At 41.3% G+C, this 20,045-nt stretch overlaps 1 protein-coding gene across 1 annotated transcript in view; it reads right to left on the bottom strand.

Annotated features, from left to right (window-relative positions):
• UBTD2 (ubiquitin domain containing 2) overlaps positions 1-20,045 on the bottom strand; it is a 42,648-nt gene that overhangs the window by 6,163 nt on the left and 16,440 nt on the right. The window contains exon 2 of the mRNA XM_086851550.1: positions 14,001-14,237. Within this exon, the coding sequence (XP_086707676.1) occupies positions 14,001-14,237 (237 nt within the window). The remainder of the gene's footprint in view (positions 1-14,000; positions 14,238-20,045) is intronic.

Here is a 20,045-nt window from a genome sequence, read left to right as displayed (position 1 = left end):
CATCCCCAAATTGCTGAAATGGTTTTTAAAGGCCTCGTGTTTTAGTGAGCTCTGCCAGGACAAACAAACACGGCCACCCAAGTCTGCGGCTCCATCATCAGCACAGCACGGATTCTGTATTCCCACAGCACCTCTGACTCCCACATTCAAAGCCCTGGAGTGTCAGGAGGGATTTTCATTTCCCTAAAATCCCTTGGGATAATCTGGATAACCTGGGTGCTCAGAAATCCTGCCACGAGATGAAGTATCAAATACAGGCTGGGTTTTTCACAGTGTAACTTTCTAAAACAGATTTCACTTTCTAAAACAGATTTCAAGTATAGAATAATAGAAAATAATAGGAAAGCAGCAGCACGTTTTCCACGCTGTTTGAAGAATTTAAGGCAGGGAAGGCTGAAAGCAGAGCCTGGGAAACTGAGGAAGCTGCATCCCAAATCCCAGCAGGAATCCCTTCCCCCTGTGGTTAAACCCCCTCTCCCCTGGTCTGAATTTACCTGGAGAAGCAATTTCCACATTTCTGCCCCTAGAGGGGCACAGTCACTTGCCAAATTACCCATCCTTGTGGAGCTGGGAATGTTTGAAGAGGAGCCAAGTCCTTGAGCTACAGAATATTAAAAACCTCTTTGACTCTGTTCTGCACACAACAGCCAAGTGCTCCTCGCTGGGAACGAAGGGGTTTGTTAATTTGGAGGTTGTTTTCCATGCTGACACTGAATTGTCTTAAACTTTGCTGTTTGATCAGCAAAATTACCACAGTTAAAATTCCAGCTCAGGGAAACGTGGTGTCACCCAGCCCGGTGTAACAGCAGCGTCTTCTGCTGGAAATCTTTTGGATAGAAATCCTCTTTTTTTAAGGATAATTTGTGTTTGTGAAAACACACAGAGGAAATCAATCAAAAGATCGATGTTTTAGGCTTTCTGTTTGTACAGGCAGCACCAAAGCATCTGTGCCCTGAGATTTATGAGAGAACGAAGCAAGAAAAGAAATAAAATGATGTAATTACATCAACTCATTACAGTGTTTTATCATTAATGAATTTCTGAGCAAATCAATTTTTATCAAAGCTGTGTTGGACCCTAACCCTTTTATGGTTGTCATTTACAGACCCAAGCTTGAAGTTCCCACAGTTCAGTTTTGTTTTACAACATTCATTTCACTCCTCATCTATTTGCTAAATGCCACAGGACTAAATTCCAGACATAGAAACAAGTTTGCTGCTAAAACCAAGCCAAAACCCAAACCTCAACAGCCTTTCAATGTAGCTAAAGCAGCTAAAATTTCCTCAAAAGCCATTTCTCTTAAAAAGAATGAATCAGCTTTAGAAGAGCACCTCAAGAGTTAATTTTAAATAACATGGGGGGAGCTTGCTGAAGAATTTCTTCATCATTTATCTGGTTGCTCAGCTGAACTAACATGGAGGTCAAAGCTGATGCTATAAACACTGGATTCCTTAATCATCATCAGATAAGCAATATTAAACAAATCCTCTCAAACAGCAGCTAACTTGGAGGTCTGCAGCTAAACAAAAATAAATAAATAGAAAAAGACACAGCAGCAGGAAGCTCTTGCCAATAAAACCCCACAGTCCCATCCCAGACTGAGAAATGGTTTATAACAAACTGTTAATGTAAGAACAGGTTACAAACCTCACCAGTAATCCCAGTTTTCCATTCATCCTGAGGGAAATGTCCCCTGTCCCAAGTCCCCCAACTGGAGAACACCTAAAATTGCTGTTCTAAGTGAAAATCCAACATTCCAACTGGAAAACACCTCCTAAAATTGCTGTTCTAACTGCAGATCACAGCAAATCCAACATCCCATCCCATTCCCATTGCTGCTCTAACTGCAAATCACGTTTCTGATCCTTCCTGCAGGATACAGCAGCCTGGACCACATTTAGCTGGAAGTGGCACTAAAACAAAGCCAAGTTTTTATGAGAAAGCAGAAAATAATAGAGAAATAAATATTTTTGAGGTTTTTCTGTCCCTTAGGCAAGCAGGGTCCTTCCAGCAGTGGGAAGATGCAGCATCCCTAAACCAGAGGAGGAAAAGGCAGCACAGAGATGCTCAGAGCTGCAGGGAACAACCATCCCACAGCCCAAGTGAGGCTGATTTCCCTTCCCTGCTCCCCTTTCCCTCCCCAAACCACAGCAGGTTCAGATTCCAAAGCCTTGAGGATTGGAGTTTTCGCTGCTGGATCATCCAAAGAAACCCCTGGAAGGGACAAATTCCGGGAGGGAAGCAGCAGGAAGGAAGGGTGGCAGACAAGAAAATACAATGCGAAAAAACCCAAAAAACAACAGCAGATGGGATTATTTTAATATTTCAGAATTAACACCGGCTTGGAGAGTGAGGAATTCTGGAAGGAGCTACAAGGCAGAGCTTCTTGTTGGTTGTTATCCAGGTAGGAGACAGCTTGAGAATTTCTGAGGGAAAAATAAGCAGATGTGATCATCAAGCTTAAGGAACAGGAACATTTTGAAGTTAATTGCCTTGCCAGGCACAAAAACTTTGTTTTATGAAGATTATGAGGTTATTTCACTGGATTTGGAAGGGAAAACACTAAAAAGGACTGGTTAAAATTCTGCTCCCATCCCTAAGCAGTTCAGAGTTTGGACTTACTTATCCTCCTGCAGGACCAACAATTTAAGAGATCTCAATAAGAAGAAGATCAACTTTTTCAGGAGTTATTAAGTCAAGCAAATATGGCCACACTCTACCTGAAAACACAAGAAGTTTTAATGCAATTGAAATGGCATTTTAGCATTTCCTTAGGCTGCACACCATTCTCTTCAGCAAAAGCAGGAAAATTCTTATTTTCTGTTCATAAAGTGCCTTCAAGTTCTAGAGAAGTTTTGAGGAGCATTGCTCAGAAACACCCAAAACTTAAGAACTGAGCAGATTTCCATCTTTTTTTTCCCTTCCCCCAGATGGATTTGCTGCAGGAAGAGAAATTAAGACAACACAACCCAAAATGCAGCACTGCAGTGAGACTCAGCTAATTTAAGGCAACTGTCTGTGTATAACACATTTGCCCAAGGAACAGCTGGTTCAGTTGTTTTTTTCTGACTGAAAATCTCCATTCCAAAGCCAAGCTGAGCCTGGATTTCTGAATAAATTTGGGATAGTAGAGCTTTCACCTGTGGATGATTCGTTTGGATCCAATATAAATCACAAATGCCTGAAATGCAGTAGGAAAACAAAGGGGTCTCTGGGTCTTACAGCAGAGCAGCTCCTAGAGAGCAAAAGCTGAATTATCTCTTTATCAGCTGCTGGTTTCCAGGTCTGAGCTGGGAAATACAGGATTTTCCAAGGAAAGAAATCCCTGTGCTGCCATCAGGAGGGTGGAGCAGGGCTGGGACAAGAGCAAACACGCAGTGCTTCATTCCACTCACCTCCAGGCAGCCCAAACTGGGAGGAGTTTGCACCAAAATGAACTTAATCCCAACAGAAACTGCTCAATTCACCCCTGGAAGTGGCCAAGGCTGCTGTTACCAGCGTGGTTTCCCTGTTTTCCAGAGGGAAATGTGTGGGAATGCTGGTGTAAGCCAGTGCCTTGCACCGTGTTCGGAGAACAATGAAGCAGCTACAAGAATTAATTGAAATACTTGATAAAAACCCACCCATATAAACTCCCCATCCCGTGCTTCTTCCACACAAAATTTCCATGGGTTATGCAAATGTGAAGAGCCAGAAAGGTCCTGGATAAAGGTGGAACTCGGATCCTCAGGCTGGGCACAAGTGCTCTGCTCTCATCTCCACCCTCCCTCTGTCACTGCAGGCTCCTTAAAGAATGGGCTCTGCAGATAACCAGAATTAAGCATTTAATAATTCTCATTTCAAACCCACTGGAAAACAGCTCTTCCATTATGGCAACATTATTGGTCTGGCTCCATTCCATGCTGGAGAACAACTCCCAGAGGCAGCAGGAGATCCCAGGGCTCTGGGTGAGCAGGAGCAGCTCATTCCAGTTCCAGTTCCAGTTCCAGGAACAGGAATTGGGAAGGGGGGGAAATAAGGAGATTCTGACATCCTTCCCACCCTCAAGGATCCCACCTTTTCCTGCTTTTCCTGCAGTCACAGAATGATTGGGGCTGGAAGGGACCTCAGGGATCAGCCAGTGCAACCCCTCCCAGGCAGGGTCACCTGCAGCAGGTGACACAGGGACACAGCCAGGTGGGTTTGGGATGTGCCCAGAGGGAATTCCACAACCTCCCTGGGCAGCTCTTCCAGGGCTCTGCCACTCTCCACAGAAAGCAGCTTTTCCTCATGCTGTAATACCAAAGTAACACGTTTAAAGAGCAAATCCCAGTTGGAGAATCCAACCAAAGATCCCTCAGGTGTATCCAAAGCCATCCTGCCTAACACAGGACAGGTTCCTAGCTGGACAGAGAAATTTGGGCTGCCCCATCCCTGGAAGTGTCCAGGGCCAGGTTGGAAAAAGCTGGGATAGTGGAAAATATCCCTGCTCATGGCAGGGTGTGGGAATGGATGAGCTTTAAGGTCCCTTCCAACCCAAATTTTGGGAAAAGGCTGCTGCACATGCCATGTGCATCACTGGGCTTGCTGATCCTCTCCCTTTGTCACAGCACCAGCAGCACTTCATTCATTAGCACCAATTAACCAGGCTGAAGGTGCAAGGTAATTAATACAGTCTTCTGAAATAGAGGAATTTCTGCATTAGCTAAATGAGGCTCTTTTGTTCAGATTTCAGCTCCCAGGTGGAGCAGGGAGAGCAGAGGGATCAGCAGAGGGAACAGGGATGGGACACTTTGGAAAGGGGTGCTCAGGGCCCTGAACCAAATCCCTCAAAATTCCTCTTAAAAATGCAAACAGCAGCAATCCTGTCAGAAGAGCTGGAATCTGTCACCCCACCTCGCTCACCTGATGGAAAAAGAGAGGAAACCAGGAAAGAAGGGACCAGAAAGCTCCAAATTTCACAGCAGTGTAACTTCCACAAACAACCTATTCCTTCCCCAAAACAGCTTTACCAGAGCTCAAATTCCTCCAGCCTGTGCAGTTCATTGGCTTCCCATCACTGGCTTTGATAAATAAAGTAATTATGCATTAATGCTGGCTAGCTGTCATGTTAACAACACCATATGTACTGCCACTTCCATATCCCTGTAAAACTTGGATCTAATACTGCATGGAAGAACCAGCTTCCAAGAGATATTCCATCAGGGTTCAAAGATGACAAGTCATTTTACTAATGAAGTATTCATCTAGTACTCTGCTTTGCATGTCATGAAAATAGATGCCTGTCTAGACAGGCTTCTCAGATAAAAATTTTAAAATAAAATAGTTGGTAGAAGAGCTTCTCTGTGTATCCTCTTCATTTACATCTGCATTATCCAGCTTCTCCAAGGGGTGGAGGGTTTTGGAGGAGAAAAGGAAAGCAGAACGTCATCACCACCACTGCATCCCTGCAAGCACAGCTAGCCTGGCAGTGTTTGAAGTCCCCAGTCACCTGTTCAGGGTGAGGCTGAACTCAGATTTACAGGAGTTGTCACTGCCTCCGTTACCATTGATTTTTTCAGTCTGCTGTTCCTGTAAATCCAGAGTGAACACCTGGATCCCAAATCCCATAACTGACTCTGCTCAAATGGAAAACCAGGCAGGAGCCTCACATCATACACGAGACAGAGATTTCATCTCTCAGACACAGATTTTGTCCCTGGAAATCTACAAAGTGCCACCTCCAGGAATTCCTGGGACACCTTCAGGGATGGGATCCAACCCTCCCTGGGCACTTCCAGTGCCTGAGCTCCCTTTCCATGGGGAAATTCCTGCTGCTGTCCACCCTGAGCCTCCCCTGGGGCTGTTCCCTCTCGTTCTGTCCCTGTTCCCTGGGAGCAGATCCCAAACCCCCCAGCTCCAACCTCATTCCAGGGAATTGGAGAGAGAGAGGAGGCACAGTCTGACCAAGGCTTGTTGGGATGTTCAGTTAATGAGTGCTGGGGACCGCAGCACTGGAGCTGCTCCACCTCCTGTGCACTCCAGGCTGGGACTCAAACAACCCCCTGCCCAAAATGAGATTTCAGGGAGTTTAATCCCAGCTCCAAGTGGATCTGGAAGGAAATTTGGGCTGATGCAGCTCCAGGTAAAGCAGCAGCAGCAAGAACCCTGCAGAACACGGAACAAATATTGGCTTTGATGGAGTGTGGAGCTGTCCCAGCTGTTTGCAGGGAGAACAAGGGGTGGAAAACTCCTCAAACTGAGCAACTCTCCCCACCAGCCATCACCCCAAGAGAGAAGACAAGCACAGAATGACCCAGCCAGAGGTTTGCCCTGCTCCCCAACTCCCTGCATCCCTGTGCTGACATTCCCAGACCTGCTAATGAGCCTGCAAGTCGCTCATCTGCACTCTCAGTCTCCAAAGGTCACCAGCAAAAATGTGAAAGGCTCCAGGGAGGTCAGGCAGCCTGACAGGATCCCAAATCAGCACCCACATCCCAAAATAAAACCAAAATCAAACTACAACACGAGGCTGCTTCAAGCTGTGGGGGTGGAGGGGATTAAAGGAGGCTGCAGGAAGATCTGAGGATTTATTTGCTCCTCAAATAAAGGAGGAGCAAATCTCACCTCCACGGTGCTGCTCCTTCAGAGTGCCCTTATTTAAAATAAAAAGGAGGAAAAATGAATGATTAAGCATAAAGGTGGAAAATTGGAATGTTGGTGCTGCCTCATGTCCTGGATGTGCATCAAGCAGAGGCTGCACAGATGGGGAGAGCCAGGAAAGGTTAAAAATTCAAGGAAAGGTTAAAAATTCAAGGAAAGGTTAAAAATTCAAGGCCTTGCTGTAGCTGTGACCTTCTGTAAAAAACCTTCCTTGATCACTCAGGAATTATTAAAAAGCACCTCGGAGGTTTCATTGTTCCTGTGCAGTTCCAAGGAGTCAAAACACGGATGGAAACACGGAGTTCATTTTGCTGCAGGTTTTCTTTGCAATAAAGCTACAAACCAAATATTGCTTGCTCTGGGCTGGGCTCAGACGTGGCTCAGCGAAAAAGGAAAGCTTTTTTTTCTCAGTGATAATTTTCTCAGTGATAACTGTCAGCAAAAAGAAAGCAGCTCCCAGCTTTAGGTGCAAGAAAATTCTTTGAAATTAGGATTTTTCTAGAGGTCAAGCTGCCTGTAACACACCCAGTGAATTACTCCAAGTTATCAGCCTGAATATTTATTGAAGGAGGTTGTGGAATATTTTAAAATACTGAAATACCTCATGAGTGCTGCCCACGTTCTCTGTGACAGCTCAGGTAGGATTTCCTAAAAGGTTAAAGGGAGAAACTTCCTGGGGCTCAGACACTTCTGGCCATAACAACTATTTTGCCTTTGTTTTGGAGAAAATCATTATTTTTTATTATTATTTAATTATTATATATTATTTAATTATTATTTAAACCAGCAGAAGATGCCAAATGCTTTGGCCACAATCAACTGGAGATGGTGGAAGAGGAGTGGGATGAGCAAGGGCTGGCTGAGCCTCTCATTTACCGATCTGAGCACACCAATCCCTCCAAGAACAGCACAAAAAACCAAAAAACAACTCCAGAATCCAGCAAATCCATCCCTGGACATCACCAGGGAAGCCTCAGAGGGCTCTCACTGCAATTTTCAGGGGGGGAAAAACATTTTAAACTTCATTTCCCACTCACATTTTAAACACTTCATATTTCTTTTTCTCATTTCCCAAGCAGACAGCGAGGCAGATGAAGCTGATACTCAGTCCCTCCACTGTAAGCAGCCAATAAATGTCCACTCCTGGGAATATTTAATAAAGCAGACATCATGTCCTGACCACTATCAGATACCACAGGACTATTATTCACCTAAAGCAGACCCACGTCTGTCTGGAACATCTGCAACACCCACATCAACAAAGCAGCTTCCTACATGAGGAATTTGAGATGTTCTTTTGTCACAAATCTGGGTTTATTTTGATCATCTCATGGCCAGTTTGGGTTTGGTTTTTTTGTTGTATTTTTTTTTTTTTTATTATTATTTTTTTCCTTAAAGGAATTAACTGTTATTTTTCTGGTCACACATTAATGGTTAAAAAAACCCCTAAAACAGCATTTCTGAAATAAATGCACAGTCATCCTCTCCCACCAGAAAAGACAAACTGAAACCAAAGACAGGAAATAGAGAGGCAACAACTACAGGGGAACAGACTTGAAAAAAGTCCAAGCAATTTGTGTTGACAAAGCTCCTCAAAATACCTTTCAAAACACAAGAGCAGAAGTTAAAGATATTTGAGGAAAACAACTGCAGGATGGAACCAGAAGTGGGGATTTTATTTGAAGGGTTGAGAGTTTCTAACCTGCACTTAGATATATAAATATTCCAACCAGGCACAACTGCTTCACATCCTGAGGATTTGATTCATCTTCCTTCCACTTGAAGGAAAGGATTTTGAGTTCCTCTGCTCTGGGGAATGGATTTTGGGATGAGCTGGGTTCCTCTGCTCTGGGGAATGGATTTTGGGATGAGTTTGGCTGCCCTGCTCTGGGGAATGGATTTTGGGATGAGTTTGATTCCTCTGCTCTGGGGAATGGATTTTGGGATGAGTTTGGCTGTCCTGCTCTGGGGAATGGATTTTGGGATGAGCTGGGCTCCTCTGCTCTGGGGAATGGATTTTGGGATGAGCTGGACTGTCCTGCTCTGGGGAGTGGATTTTGGGATGAGTTTGATTCCTCTGCTCTTGGGAATGGATTTTGGGATGAGTTTGGCTGCCCTGCTCTGGGGAATGGATTTTGGGATGAGCTGGGCTCCTCTGCTCTTGGGAATGGATTTTGGGATGAGCTGGGTTCCTCTGCTCTTGGGAATGGATTTTGGGATGAGTTTGGCTGCCCTGCTCTGGGGAATGGATTTTGGGATGAGCTGGGTGCCCCTCAGCCTGGCAGGAGCCTGGAGGAGCAGGAGCAGAGCCAGCAGCAGAATTTCTTGTCACACCTGTCCCTGTCCCTGCAGAGCCAGCCCTGACAGGGCTGGAACACCCAAAGTGGCCAAAACTGAGGTACCAAGCAGCAAAATTGGGATGCAGCTGCCATCCCTTCCCAGAGGATCCCCGGGTGCTGGGAGGCAGGAAGGGATTAAAGCAGCCCTTTTATGAAATACTCAAATTATTCACTCCCCACTTCAGCCAAGTTCAGCCTACAGAGGGGACTTGACGTCAAGAACCCTTAAAAATAGACCTGATGTGTAGAAGAAAAAGCAAAATAAAAGCACTCTTATCCTAATGCACACACGGCCTCAGTGCCAGCAGCAGCTTGTCTGCTTCCTCACAAGACAGCAGCAATTTTGGGTTTTAATCCCTGCCTTTTGGGTTGGGTTTTTTTTAAACTGAAATAAAAACAAACCAGAAAAAGCTTCCCTTAAACTAATAACTGCTGTCTCCTGAGCAGAGCTCAGTCAAAAATAAAAAAGCAACAAACCCCAAAGCAACAAAGCAGGAGGCTCAGCTGTAAATTTTATGGTATTCACTACAGATTTTAGAGTTTTTTTAACTTTCATGGGCTGCATTTTCCTCTCAGTACTGCTGCTGATCATATTGACAGCCAGGCTTTGATAGTCAGACCTCCCAAAGCTTTCATAACTCTGCTGGAATCTAAAATTAGACAGCCACACTCACCAAAATATCATTTACTCCCCTGTTAAAGGGGCATTAGAAAAACCTGAGTGTTTGGTGTCCTCACAGAAAAACACATCATCCAACAAGGTTTTTGTGTAGAGAATGTAACCCATCAAAAATATGATTTTTAATGATAATTAAAAAGCCTCTTCAGACAAGCAAGCAATTCCTACAGCTTTTCAATTTTCAGGGAGAAGAGGAAGAAAAACCACAAGGACCTTGTGGCTTTAAGGGCAGCAGTTCACAGGGGATTCAATTTAAATGCTAAAGATGCCCCAGAAAAATTCACTGTACGGATTCACTCCACAAAGTCATCAATACATCAGGTAAATCCAATATTGCCACCACACAAAAAGCACTGCAAAATGACAGAGTTCCACTTTCTGGAGCTGTTTTAATTTACAGGACCCATCCACGGAATGGTCAGTGTTAAAAACCTCCTGTGTTTTATAGCACTTTGTGGCAGATATTTCTGAATTACTGTGCAAATTTCAGTATTAATGCTTGGCTTGCTGGGCTGTGAGCACACACTGACAGCTCAGTTTTCCATCAGCATTAAATAAAATAAATGGACTCGATAAACGGAGATTTTCATCAACATAAATAAAAATGGAGTTTGCAACATAGCAAAGGGCAACCTTTTATATTGACTCCAAGTGCTAAAAACACCCACAGCCCAAAAGCTGATGGGGATGAGGTGTCCAGGGAATGGATTCCGTGGATTTATGGGTTTCTCCTGGAAATCAGGCAGCTCCAGAGGTGCAATTCTGTCCTTTTGCTTTTTGTGTGGAGGCAATATTGAACTTAGCTGTGGTATTTGATAAATCTGTGAGAGCTGGAGGTGGCTCTGCTCACAAGTCAGACTCAATCCTGGAAATCTTTTCCAACCCAAGTAATTCTGGGATTGTGTGTGATTTTTTGGTATTTTTATAGAATAGATTTTTATAAAATAGATTTTTATCTATTCTGATAAAATAGAGTTTGGCTGGAATTAGGAATTTCTGGGAAACACACCACACCTTCCCCACAGCTCTTGGCTTTCAGGGGTTTTCTTGTTGTTGCTTTGGACTTTTTTTATATTTTCCTAATTAATATTTCAGCCAAAGGAGAGGGAAATGCTCTATTCAGAGCGGGAATATTTCAGTGATGCCCTTTACTTCTCCCCAGCGTTCCAGGGAAATATTCCCATCCCATTTTTGGGGATCACACAGCAAATAAAGAGTCAGAGCTGCTCCCTGGAAAAGCCAGGGAGCCACAGGAGCTGTGTTTGAACAAACAGCTGAAAACTCAGCAGAGAAACCCTTTTATTAAAGGAATTAAACCTCAGTATCCTGAGCACTCTGCAGCAGGTGAAGTGTCCATCCCAGAATTTATTTCCTACAACTGATAAGGGTTAAAAACACCCCTGAGCCAAAGCTGATGGTGGAGTGGCTTTAAGGGTAAAGGTAACTTATTAAAGGCAATAATTAATAATAATTATTCTATTAAAACCTATTAAAGGTAATCATTAAGGGTATTAAAGGTACCTATTAAAGTTAATCTGCATTTTATTACAACTTCCTCCTGTATAAATTGAGTTTTTCTCCAATTTATATTTTAGCAATATATATAATAAATATTTATAAATATGCATTTATATATAAAGATATCTTTATATATACTTATATTTATAAATATTATTTTATTGATTTATTAATATATAAATATTTATATCTTAGCAATTTATATTTTATAAATATGCATACATCTGGCTTTATGAATACATTAATATTTATAAATATTTTATATATTGACATTTATACTTAATAAATATGTATAAATATTAATTTTATTATATTATTAATATTTTAAAATGTTTTCTATTTAGCAACAAAGCAAAATAATGGCTGCAAATATGCAATCTCTGAGAGATTAAACCCCAATATCCTGGGAACTCTGCTGCACACGAAGTGCCCATCCTGAAACTTAAAAACTCCACTTAACCCCAGCCAGATTGCAGTTAGCATGAATGACTTGCAGGCCAAGTTCAGCTCAGCATGAACATTATTATAAAATATTACACACTCCAACATTTCCTGTTTGATAGCTGAGAAGTATGGAAAACTCTTCTTCATTAATTTTCAATGGGCTCATTAATAAAATATGGAGGATGTGCTACTTTAAGACAGGAAGAGGGAAAAAGGAAAAGAGAAAAAAAAAAAAAAGTATAAATTGGTGATAACGTTATTTCTATTTTTAAATCCGTCCCACAGAGTCACCCAAGATAGATGAGAAGTGCTAAGCCCATCCCACCAGCTTATTTATTTATTTAATACTTCTTACACGCTATTTTTAACAGCAGAAGCCAGCAAAAGGCATCCATTAGAAAAATTACACAGCTGAGAGCCTTCCTCACACCACAGGAGTGACAGATCTGCCTGAAAGCAGCCTCAGAAAGGATTTTTTCCTTTTATTTTTAATTTTTCCCATCCCTTTCCTGTAGGATTCTGGAATAAAAAAGCAATTTTATTTTTGCAGCATCAGCTAAGCTCCAGTCTCTCCGTGCAAAATCTGGATCTGCCAGTCCTTACTCACTCCCCAGCCCCCTCTTCTCACTCCTCCACTTCCTGCAAGGTTTTGTTTTTTCAGGAATCCACGCCTGGAACACAGGGACAGGGAAATGTGGATGTGGGGCTGGGCTTGGGGTTTTTCTTTTTAAGCCTCTTGTTGTACACACAGTAAATAAATGGAAGGAAACACCACAGCCCCGGCTATTGCATGGTTTTGCAGAAGAAAAAAAATGAATGTATCACTGATTTTTTTTTCTATTATTATATTTTTTTATATAATTTTATATAAATAAAAATATAAATAAAATATAAATTATAAAATATATATTTATATATTATATTAATATTCATACTATATATCATTATCATTATATAATTCAGATAATATTTAAATTATTAAATTTGTAGAAGAAAAAATGAATGTATCACTATTTTTTATTCTATTATTATATTGTATATATATAATTTTATATAATATAAAAATATATATTTATACATTATATTAATATCCATATTATATATCATTATAATTATATATAATTAATATAATATTTAAATTATTAAATTTGCAGAAGAAAAAAATGAATGTATCACTGATTTTTATACTATTATATTTTTAATGATTTTTATATAATCTATAGATCTATATTTATATATTATATTAATATTTATATTGTATGTATCATTATAATTATATATAATTAAGATAATATTTAAATTATTAAATTTGCAGAAGAAAAAAATGAATGTATCACTGGTTTTTTATTCCATTATTATAATTTTATATATAATGTTTATATAATATATAAATATATATTATATTAATATTTATATTATATAACATTATAATTATATATATAATTAAGATAATATTTAAACTATTAAATTTGCAGGAGAAAAAAAGGAATGTATCACTGTTTTTTTTCTATTATTATAATTTTATAATAATAATATAATAATTTTAAAAAATTTTATATGAGCCCCCTCTCACTTTATTTTTATTAGGAATATGGGGAAAAGATTAATTTTAGAGTTGATTAAGTTAATTTTAGAGGGAATTAGAGCTTGGAAAAAAAAAAACCCACCCATAAAAATAAAAATATTTTTTTTATTTTTGTTAAAAAAAATAACAAAATTTTGTTATTTTGTTTCAAAATAACAAAACAAAGTGGAAAACACCCAAAATAAGAGCTTGCAGTTTATCTCACACAGGATCTAACAGCAAATTGCCAGCCCCAAAATTTTTGGGAAATTTTTTCAGACTCTTCAGAAGAGAAAGTTTTAAAAACCCCAACAGTTCAAATGCTAAAGAAACCCATAAAATCAGGAGGGGAAAAATAATCTACTTCCTTACAAAGAGAAAAAAAAGTTATGAAAAGTTATGAAAATGATGAAAAAAAGTTTAGAAAGTTGGAGCATCCAGGTGCTCCAGGAGATGACAGAAAGTGCCAAGTGCTGCCTGTAAAGATCAGACTCCACCTGAGCATTCACCATCCATCCCAACTGCAGCAACTACACAAAAAACCAGATTTTCTTGGTCCCCTTTATTAATATTATATTAATAAAGGGGACCAAGATATATAATATAATAATATATATACATATAATATAATTATATTATATTAACTAATATAACATTAATATAATATTTAATTAACATTAACACCATTTTACTTGGAAACCGCGAGCGGGAGCGCGTCCACACCCAAACACAGATATTTTAAACCATTCCATCCACTGATTTTTGGGGTAAAAACATCATTATTTAACCCTTTGGAGAGGGTTAAATAAAACATCCTGCTGAGAGCTGCACCTACCATGGGGTAGCGTTATGTTTGCGCCGTCGATGATGGCTTGTGCCAGTTCGTGGTCGTTGCTCTCAAAGGCGTGGGCAGCAGCTTTGAGGGCATCCCAAATCTCCTTCCTGCCCTCAAAAGCTGGGGCTGTGTCCCAAAATTCATCCCTCTTACTGCGCAGCTGCCCGTCTGTCATGGGGTAATCGCTCTTCCATTTGGGTTTCTCTTTCTTCAGGGGTTGGTTCCGACCCAGAGCCACTGTGAGGGGACAAATAGAGAAAATTAGATCATATGTCATAATGGATCTTATGATATATATTGTATTTATATAGGTTTAGTAAAAAAATATCATGAAATAGTGGTTTAAAAAAAAATTAAGCAAAATAACACCACAAAATTCCCTTTGGTTGCTCTGTTTAGGATTTCCATATATAAATATTATATATATATATAAAAATATATAATATTATAAATTATATATATATTATATATATATAATACATTATATATTATATTATATATGTCATACATATACATAATACATATATTATATATATTATATATAATATATTATATATATACATATACACACACATATATTATATATATAAAATATATATAATATATACACATATACATACATATATATTATATATATAAAATATATATATAAAATATATATTTTTATAGATATTTTATATTATTTATTTATATATATATATATTTAGAGATATATATATATTATATATATATATATATATTTTTAGAGATATATATACATATATATATTTTTTTTTTTAGAGATATATATATATATAAAAGACCTCCCGTTCCAGCCCCTGCCATGGCAGGGACACCTTCCACCATCCCAGGCTGCTCCCAGCCCATCCAACCTGGCCTTGGGCTGCCAGGGATGGGGCCACACAGCCAAGAATTCCTTCCTCATATCCAGTCTAAACCAATTCCCTGTCAGATTAAACCATTCCCCTTGTCTGTCACTGCATCCCTTGGAAATCCTCTCTCTCCATCCTTTCCTTTCTCTCCATCTGCAGCTCCTCCACCACAAAGCTTCTCCTCTGCAGGCTGAACAATCCCAGCAGGGCTTTTCTCTTTTCCTCCCAGCAGAGCTGCTCCATCCCTCCAGCCCTGGTGGCCTCCTCTGGAGGATGAATTTCCCCAGAAACAAAGTCAGCTCCTAATTAAAAGTAGCAAATGACAATTGCATGGCGCTCATCCACCGACCCCGGCTGCTCCTCCACGTCCCACGCACAACCCAACAATAATAAACTTCTGAACCCTTTCAAGTGCCCACAAACATTTATTGCTTTTTGTTTCCAGGGGATTGCTTCCATGGGATTGCTTCCATTTGCTTTTCAAAGGAGTGCTGACCATTTAGCAGGCTGCAGAGCAGCAAACCCCAGTGTTTACAAAACACTGAATTTCCTGGCAGAGCCTGGCCTTTCCCAATCCAAGGCTCAGCTCAGCACACGCAGCCTGGGAGATGCTGCTGGGGCAGCCTCAAACAATGGGCTTATGCATTAAACCCTCTACATTCTGAAATCCTAAAAACATATGTGGGAAAAAGCTCCAACAAGGAATTGTTTCCTTAGTAAGGCTTAGCAGGCAGAGCAGGAAATTTTCAGCCAGACAGAACAGGACACTGCAAGAAATTTGGGTCAGTGGGTATCTTTATTTTTTATTTTTTTTCCATTCCATTTTAGCTCACATCTGTTTGTCCACTCAATGGATGTTGATTTCTCCCACAGGGCCCTCTCCTTGTCCCCAAACATCAATTATGGAAGCAGGTACTTCCTGCAGCCCCACTGCAAATCCAGCAGCTCTCTTCTCTCCCTGCTTCCCACTCTGCACCCAGATTTACTGAAAATTGATTTATCCTCACAGCCTCCAGTAACTCCTCCCTGGAGATCCCATCCTTCCTACACATACAACAGCCATGATAAACCCGCTGATAAATTCCCTTTTTCCCCCGAGTTGGAAGGAAAGGTGGTGGAAGAAAGTGACTCCCCAAATGGCTCAAAAGCCAAATCCACTCCACCAAGCCATCCATCCCAGTACAAAACCTTTAAACACAACTTGGCTCCAGCACAAGCCAGTATTTAAAAAGATCTTTGGCGTGTTTATCATTTATTAGAAGTGCTTCAAGGATCCCCAAAAAGCTTTATGCTTTCCCTGAAGAAATATTCATTATTTAGCTCTGTGGATAGATGGGGCAGAAATGATGAGACAAACTTACACCATGTTAAAAAATAACTCACAAAAAGGCCCAAAGATTTCTCTTTCCAGCCCATGTTTTAGTCACTGAAGCAAAACACGCGAATTTCTACAACCAAACCTTCGGACCACATCAAAGGACTTTCCCTTTTCTGTTAACAAGGCTGATAAAGAAACAAACATCAACAGTCTGAACCACTTAAAAGTATTTACAGTGTCAGTTTTCTATTCCTCACTTTGGAAGGAAATGAGAGCTCAAAAGGAAACCTTGACTTCATTTAAGACCATGCACATCAGAGGCACCACCAGCTCGCACGATCCAGAAGAGAGAGCAGCATCCACATTAATTTTTCATCTTACATCACTTCAACATGAGTAAGAAATTATTAATACCCTGCTGGAAAGCAGGAATTGTTTTCTAAATGCCAAGAAGGCACGTTCTCTCTGAAGCAATTCTCAAAGTCACCATCTCAGCAGAGGCCAATGGTTGATATTTTTGGCAAGGGATTTATTTAGAAGGGAATATGGAAATCAGTACTGGTCTGCTTTCCAAAAAGTGAAATATCAGCAGCAATGCTCCAAAGTGAGAGAGGTTGTTCTTGTTCCAACAGCTCAGGTGTGCAGGTGGTGCTGTGCATCCCAAAGAGGGTAAGAAATCCACAGAAGTGAGGGTGGAAAAGCCCTCCCAGCCCATCGAGTCAGAGCTGTGCCCCCTCCCCACCCCGTCCCCAGCCCAGAGCACCGAGTGCCACAACCAGGAATTCCCTGGATGCCTCCAGGGATGGGGATCCAAACCTCCCTGGGCAGCTCCTTCCAATGCTTGAAGAGGTGGTGATGGATCAAAGGCTGCACTGGAACTCTTGGAGCTCTTTTCCAGTCCTAGGGAATGTGTCCAACAGCTCTGAGTGCCCCCAAAGCAGTGGCACACAAACCATGGGCTGCTCCTGTAGGATTCAGCAGCACAACCTGGTTTATCCTTCCCTACGCTGGGATCCCCGAGGCAGCTCCTCCTGTCTGCCCCACTGAACTCCTGGCAGATTAAAAAGTCTAATTTTCAAAAGGAAAAATGTATTTCTCCAATCCTCACAGACTGTTTTATAGCCTGAATTGTAAATTTATTTCCCTTCCCCGCAGCTTCCCATCAAAGCAATGAATCTGCAAGGTTATCTCCGCTCCTTTTGAGCGAGCTTATGCAGATAAACCCAGATATTTAAATCAGTTTCCTAACAGAATGTCAAGAAATGTCTCTGTGTTAGTTCTTTGCAGCAGCTGGTGTGTTTGTTACACTGCTATCGCTGTGGATATCACTGTGGATATCACTGGTGCCTCTTCTGAGGGGCACCAGATGAGCAGGAGCAGCTGCTACCAACAAGATTCTTGTATTAAAAGCCAATATCCAGCTACACAATCCATAATTCCTAATTGATACCCCCCTGAATTACAGCGCTCCATCATCAAATTGAGAATATTTCAGCCTCAGAGGGTTTTGTGTTGAATCAGACGTGGCAGAGCTGAGCCATGGGACAGCTCAGAGCTCTGGAGAAGGGCAGGATCTCTGCTTCAGGTGTCACCTGGATCTTCCTCCTCCCCAGCTTCTGACCTGCCAGGTAACCCTGTGTGAGACCTGGAACAGCCCTGAAGCAGCTGAGCTTAAATCTTAATTATCCATGGAAACACCTCCGCTGTCATCAGCCCTACCTGAGTTTTCCCTCCCACCCCATTCCTTCAAACATCTTTCACCTATCTCTAAAAACAAAGTTAGGACTCAAATTTGGCTGTTCCATCCCTGCCAGTGCTCCACAGTGAATTTCTTCCTTTCCCTTGGAAACACAAACATATGTTGCTTGCAGCATTAGTCTTTTACAGCTTTTGTAAAAAGCGGGGGAAACTGGCCCAATCTGGTGGTGGAAAAGTTTCCAGGCAACACAGAACCCACCCAGGGCATGGAAATCCCAGAAGGAGCCACCTGGATTGGACATCCTCCGCTCCAGGCTGTCCATCTCCACCCTGGAGCTCCAAGAACAGGGCCTGGCTGTGCCTCCCAACCCCTGCAGATCTGTGGGGAGATGGAAACACAGCCAGAAAGCACCAGGGAGGGACACCCCAGCACTGGAACACGAGTTAAGAGCAGATACAGGCAAATATTCCAAAATCGAAAGGGTGAAATGTTGTAATGGGAGAATCTGACAAGATCTGATAATATTTTCTTCCAAGAGATGAAGCCAGCTGCTTCAGTGGTGAGAGATGGAAAAGGTTTGGAGTGACCTGTGAGGAGGAGAGAAGAGAAGGATAAAAGATCACCATGAGTCTCTCTGAAAGGGAATGACCGGCTCAGGAGCTGCTGATGGAGGAAAAGATGGGATTTGAGGGCTGTCCACAGAAATGATGAGCTGTGAAGGGAACAGCTCAGACCCGGAGCTGCCAACAATCAAAACTATTTTCCACACCAGATTGCTTCCCTGTTGAGGCTCAGCTGCTAACAAAGTATTTTTCTATCCTAAATGAAATGCAAATAATGGTTTACTACCCAGAAAGTTTCTTTTAGTAATAGTCCCAAGGGCTCCTCTCCCCACAATCACTGAGCACTTCTCTACTTAATCAAATGAGTCCCATTTTAAATCCATTTTGCTCCAATTTCCTCATAAGGCACCTTGTAATTTGGCATCAATATCACACAGTTCATCCTAAACATTTTCTTTGAGTCGTTCTCTGGTGTAATCCTGAATTACAGCGGTGCTTGGAAGAGCCAGGACAAAGGAAAAGTGCAAAAACCCAGGGAAAACAGGGAGGGAGGAAGGGAAAATTCATTGCATTTAAGCAACAGACAATTTGAATTACATTAAGCAACATGGGCTTACACAATTTAAATTACATTAAATAGCACGGGCGTACCAAACAAGAGGAAAATGGCAGGATTTTATCTGTTTATTGCTAATTTTCAGCAATTTTCTTCTTCAGTGGTTACATTTTTCCAAGGCAAGAAGAAGATTTTGGAACAGAAGTGGCACTGGACAGTGGCAAAGACTTAAAAGTGAAATATTAGGACAATTAGGTTTTCCTAAGAAGGAAATGAATTAACATTTCTAAGGAACCTGTGTGAACTTTCCAAATAAATACAGATAGAAAGATAATGCTTGAAACTAAGTCATGTTTTATGGGTTTTTTATGAGGGTAAAATGAACACTATTTCCCTGGTAGAAATTTGAGTTCTATCTTGAAATAGTTGTGTACTAAAACACCAGGCTGCAGACTCAAAGCAATATTATAAAAGTGTAGGCAAAGGTATTAATTTTAAACCAAGTAACAAACTGTGAAGCTTTTTGGAGCAGCAAACCCAGCAGAGACACAAGAAATAAACCCTCCAGCCAAGCCCTGAGCAATTTCCCCTTTCTCCCACCTGAAAGGAGGTGAAGAAAGGAAGAAAATAAACAAAAAATAAAAAATAAAATAAAAAAAAAATCAGATGGAGAGGGGAAAAAAGCAGCAGGGCCATCAGGCTGAGCAGCATTTCAAGGCAGGCTGGTGCTGGTGCTAAATGATGGATGTGGTGCCCCTGGGGACAAAGGGGACAATCAGTCACTGCTGCCACCCCAGTGCTGGGCAGGAATCCTTCCCTGCTCCTCCTCAGTTCTCACCCAAAAACTGCTCAGAAGAGGCTGCAGGGAGTAAAATGCAAGTTCCTCTGAGAATTCCAGGCAGCTCTGGACAAGTCCTTCGTGCACAGCTTATCCCTCCCTGCCTCTGCCTACACATTAAACCTTCCCCGAGTCAATCCAGGGGCTTCCCAGCATGGAAGATAAAACATGAGAGGATGAGGGTGGATGAATGAGCTGG

The sequence above is a fragment of the Cyanistes caeruleus genome, chromosome 15 (genome assembly GCF_971803275.1).
Source record: "Cyanistes caeruleus chromosome 15, bCyaCae1.hap1.1, whole genome shotgun sequence".
NCBI classification, from domain to species: Eukaryota; Metazoa; Chordata; class Aves; order Passeriformes; family Paridae; genus Cyanistes; species Cyanistes caeruleus.
Note: the sequence above shows the minus strand (reverse complement) of the source record. Positions and strands in the feature narration are given on the sequence as shown.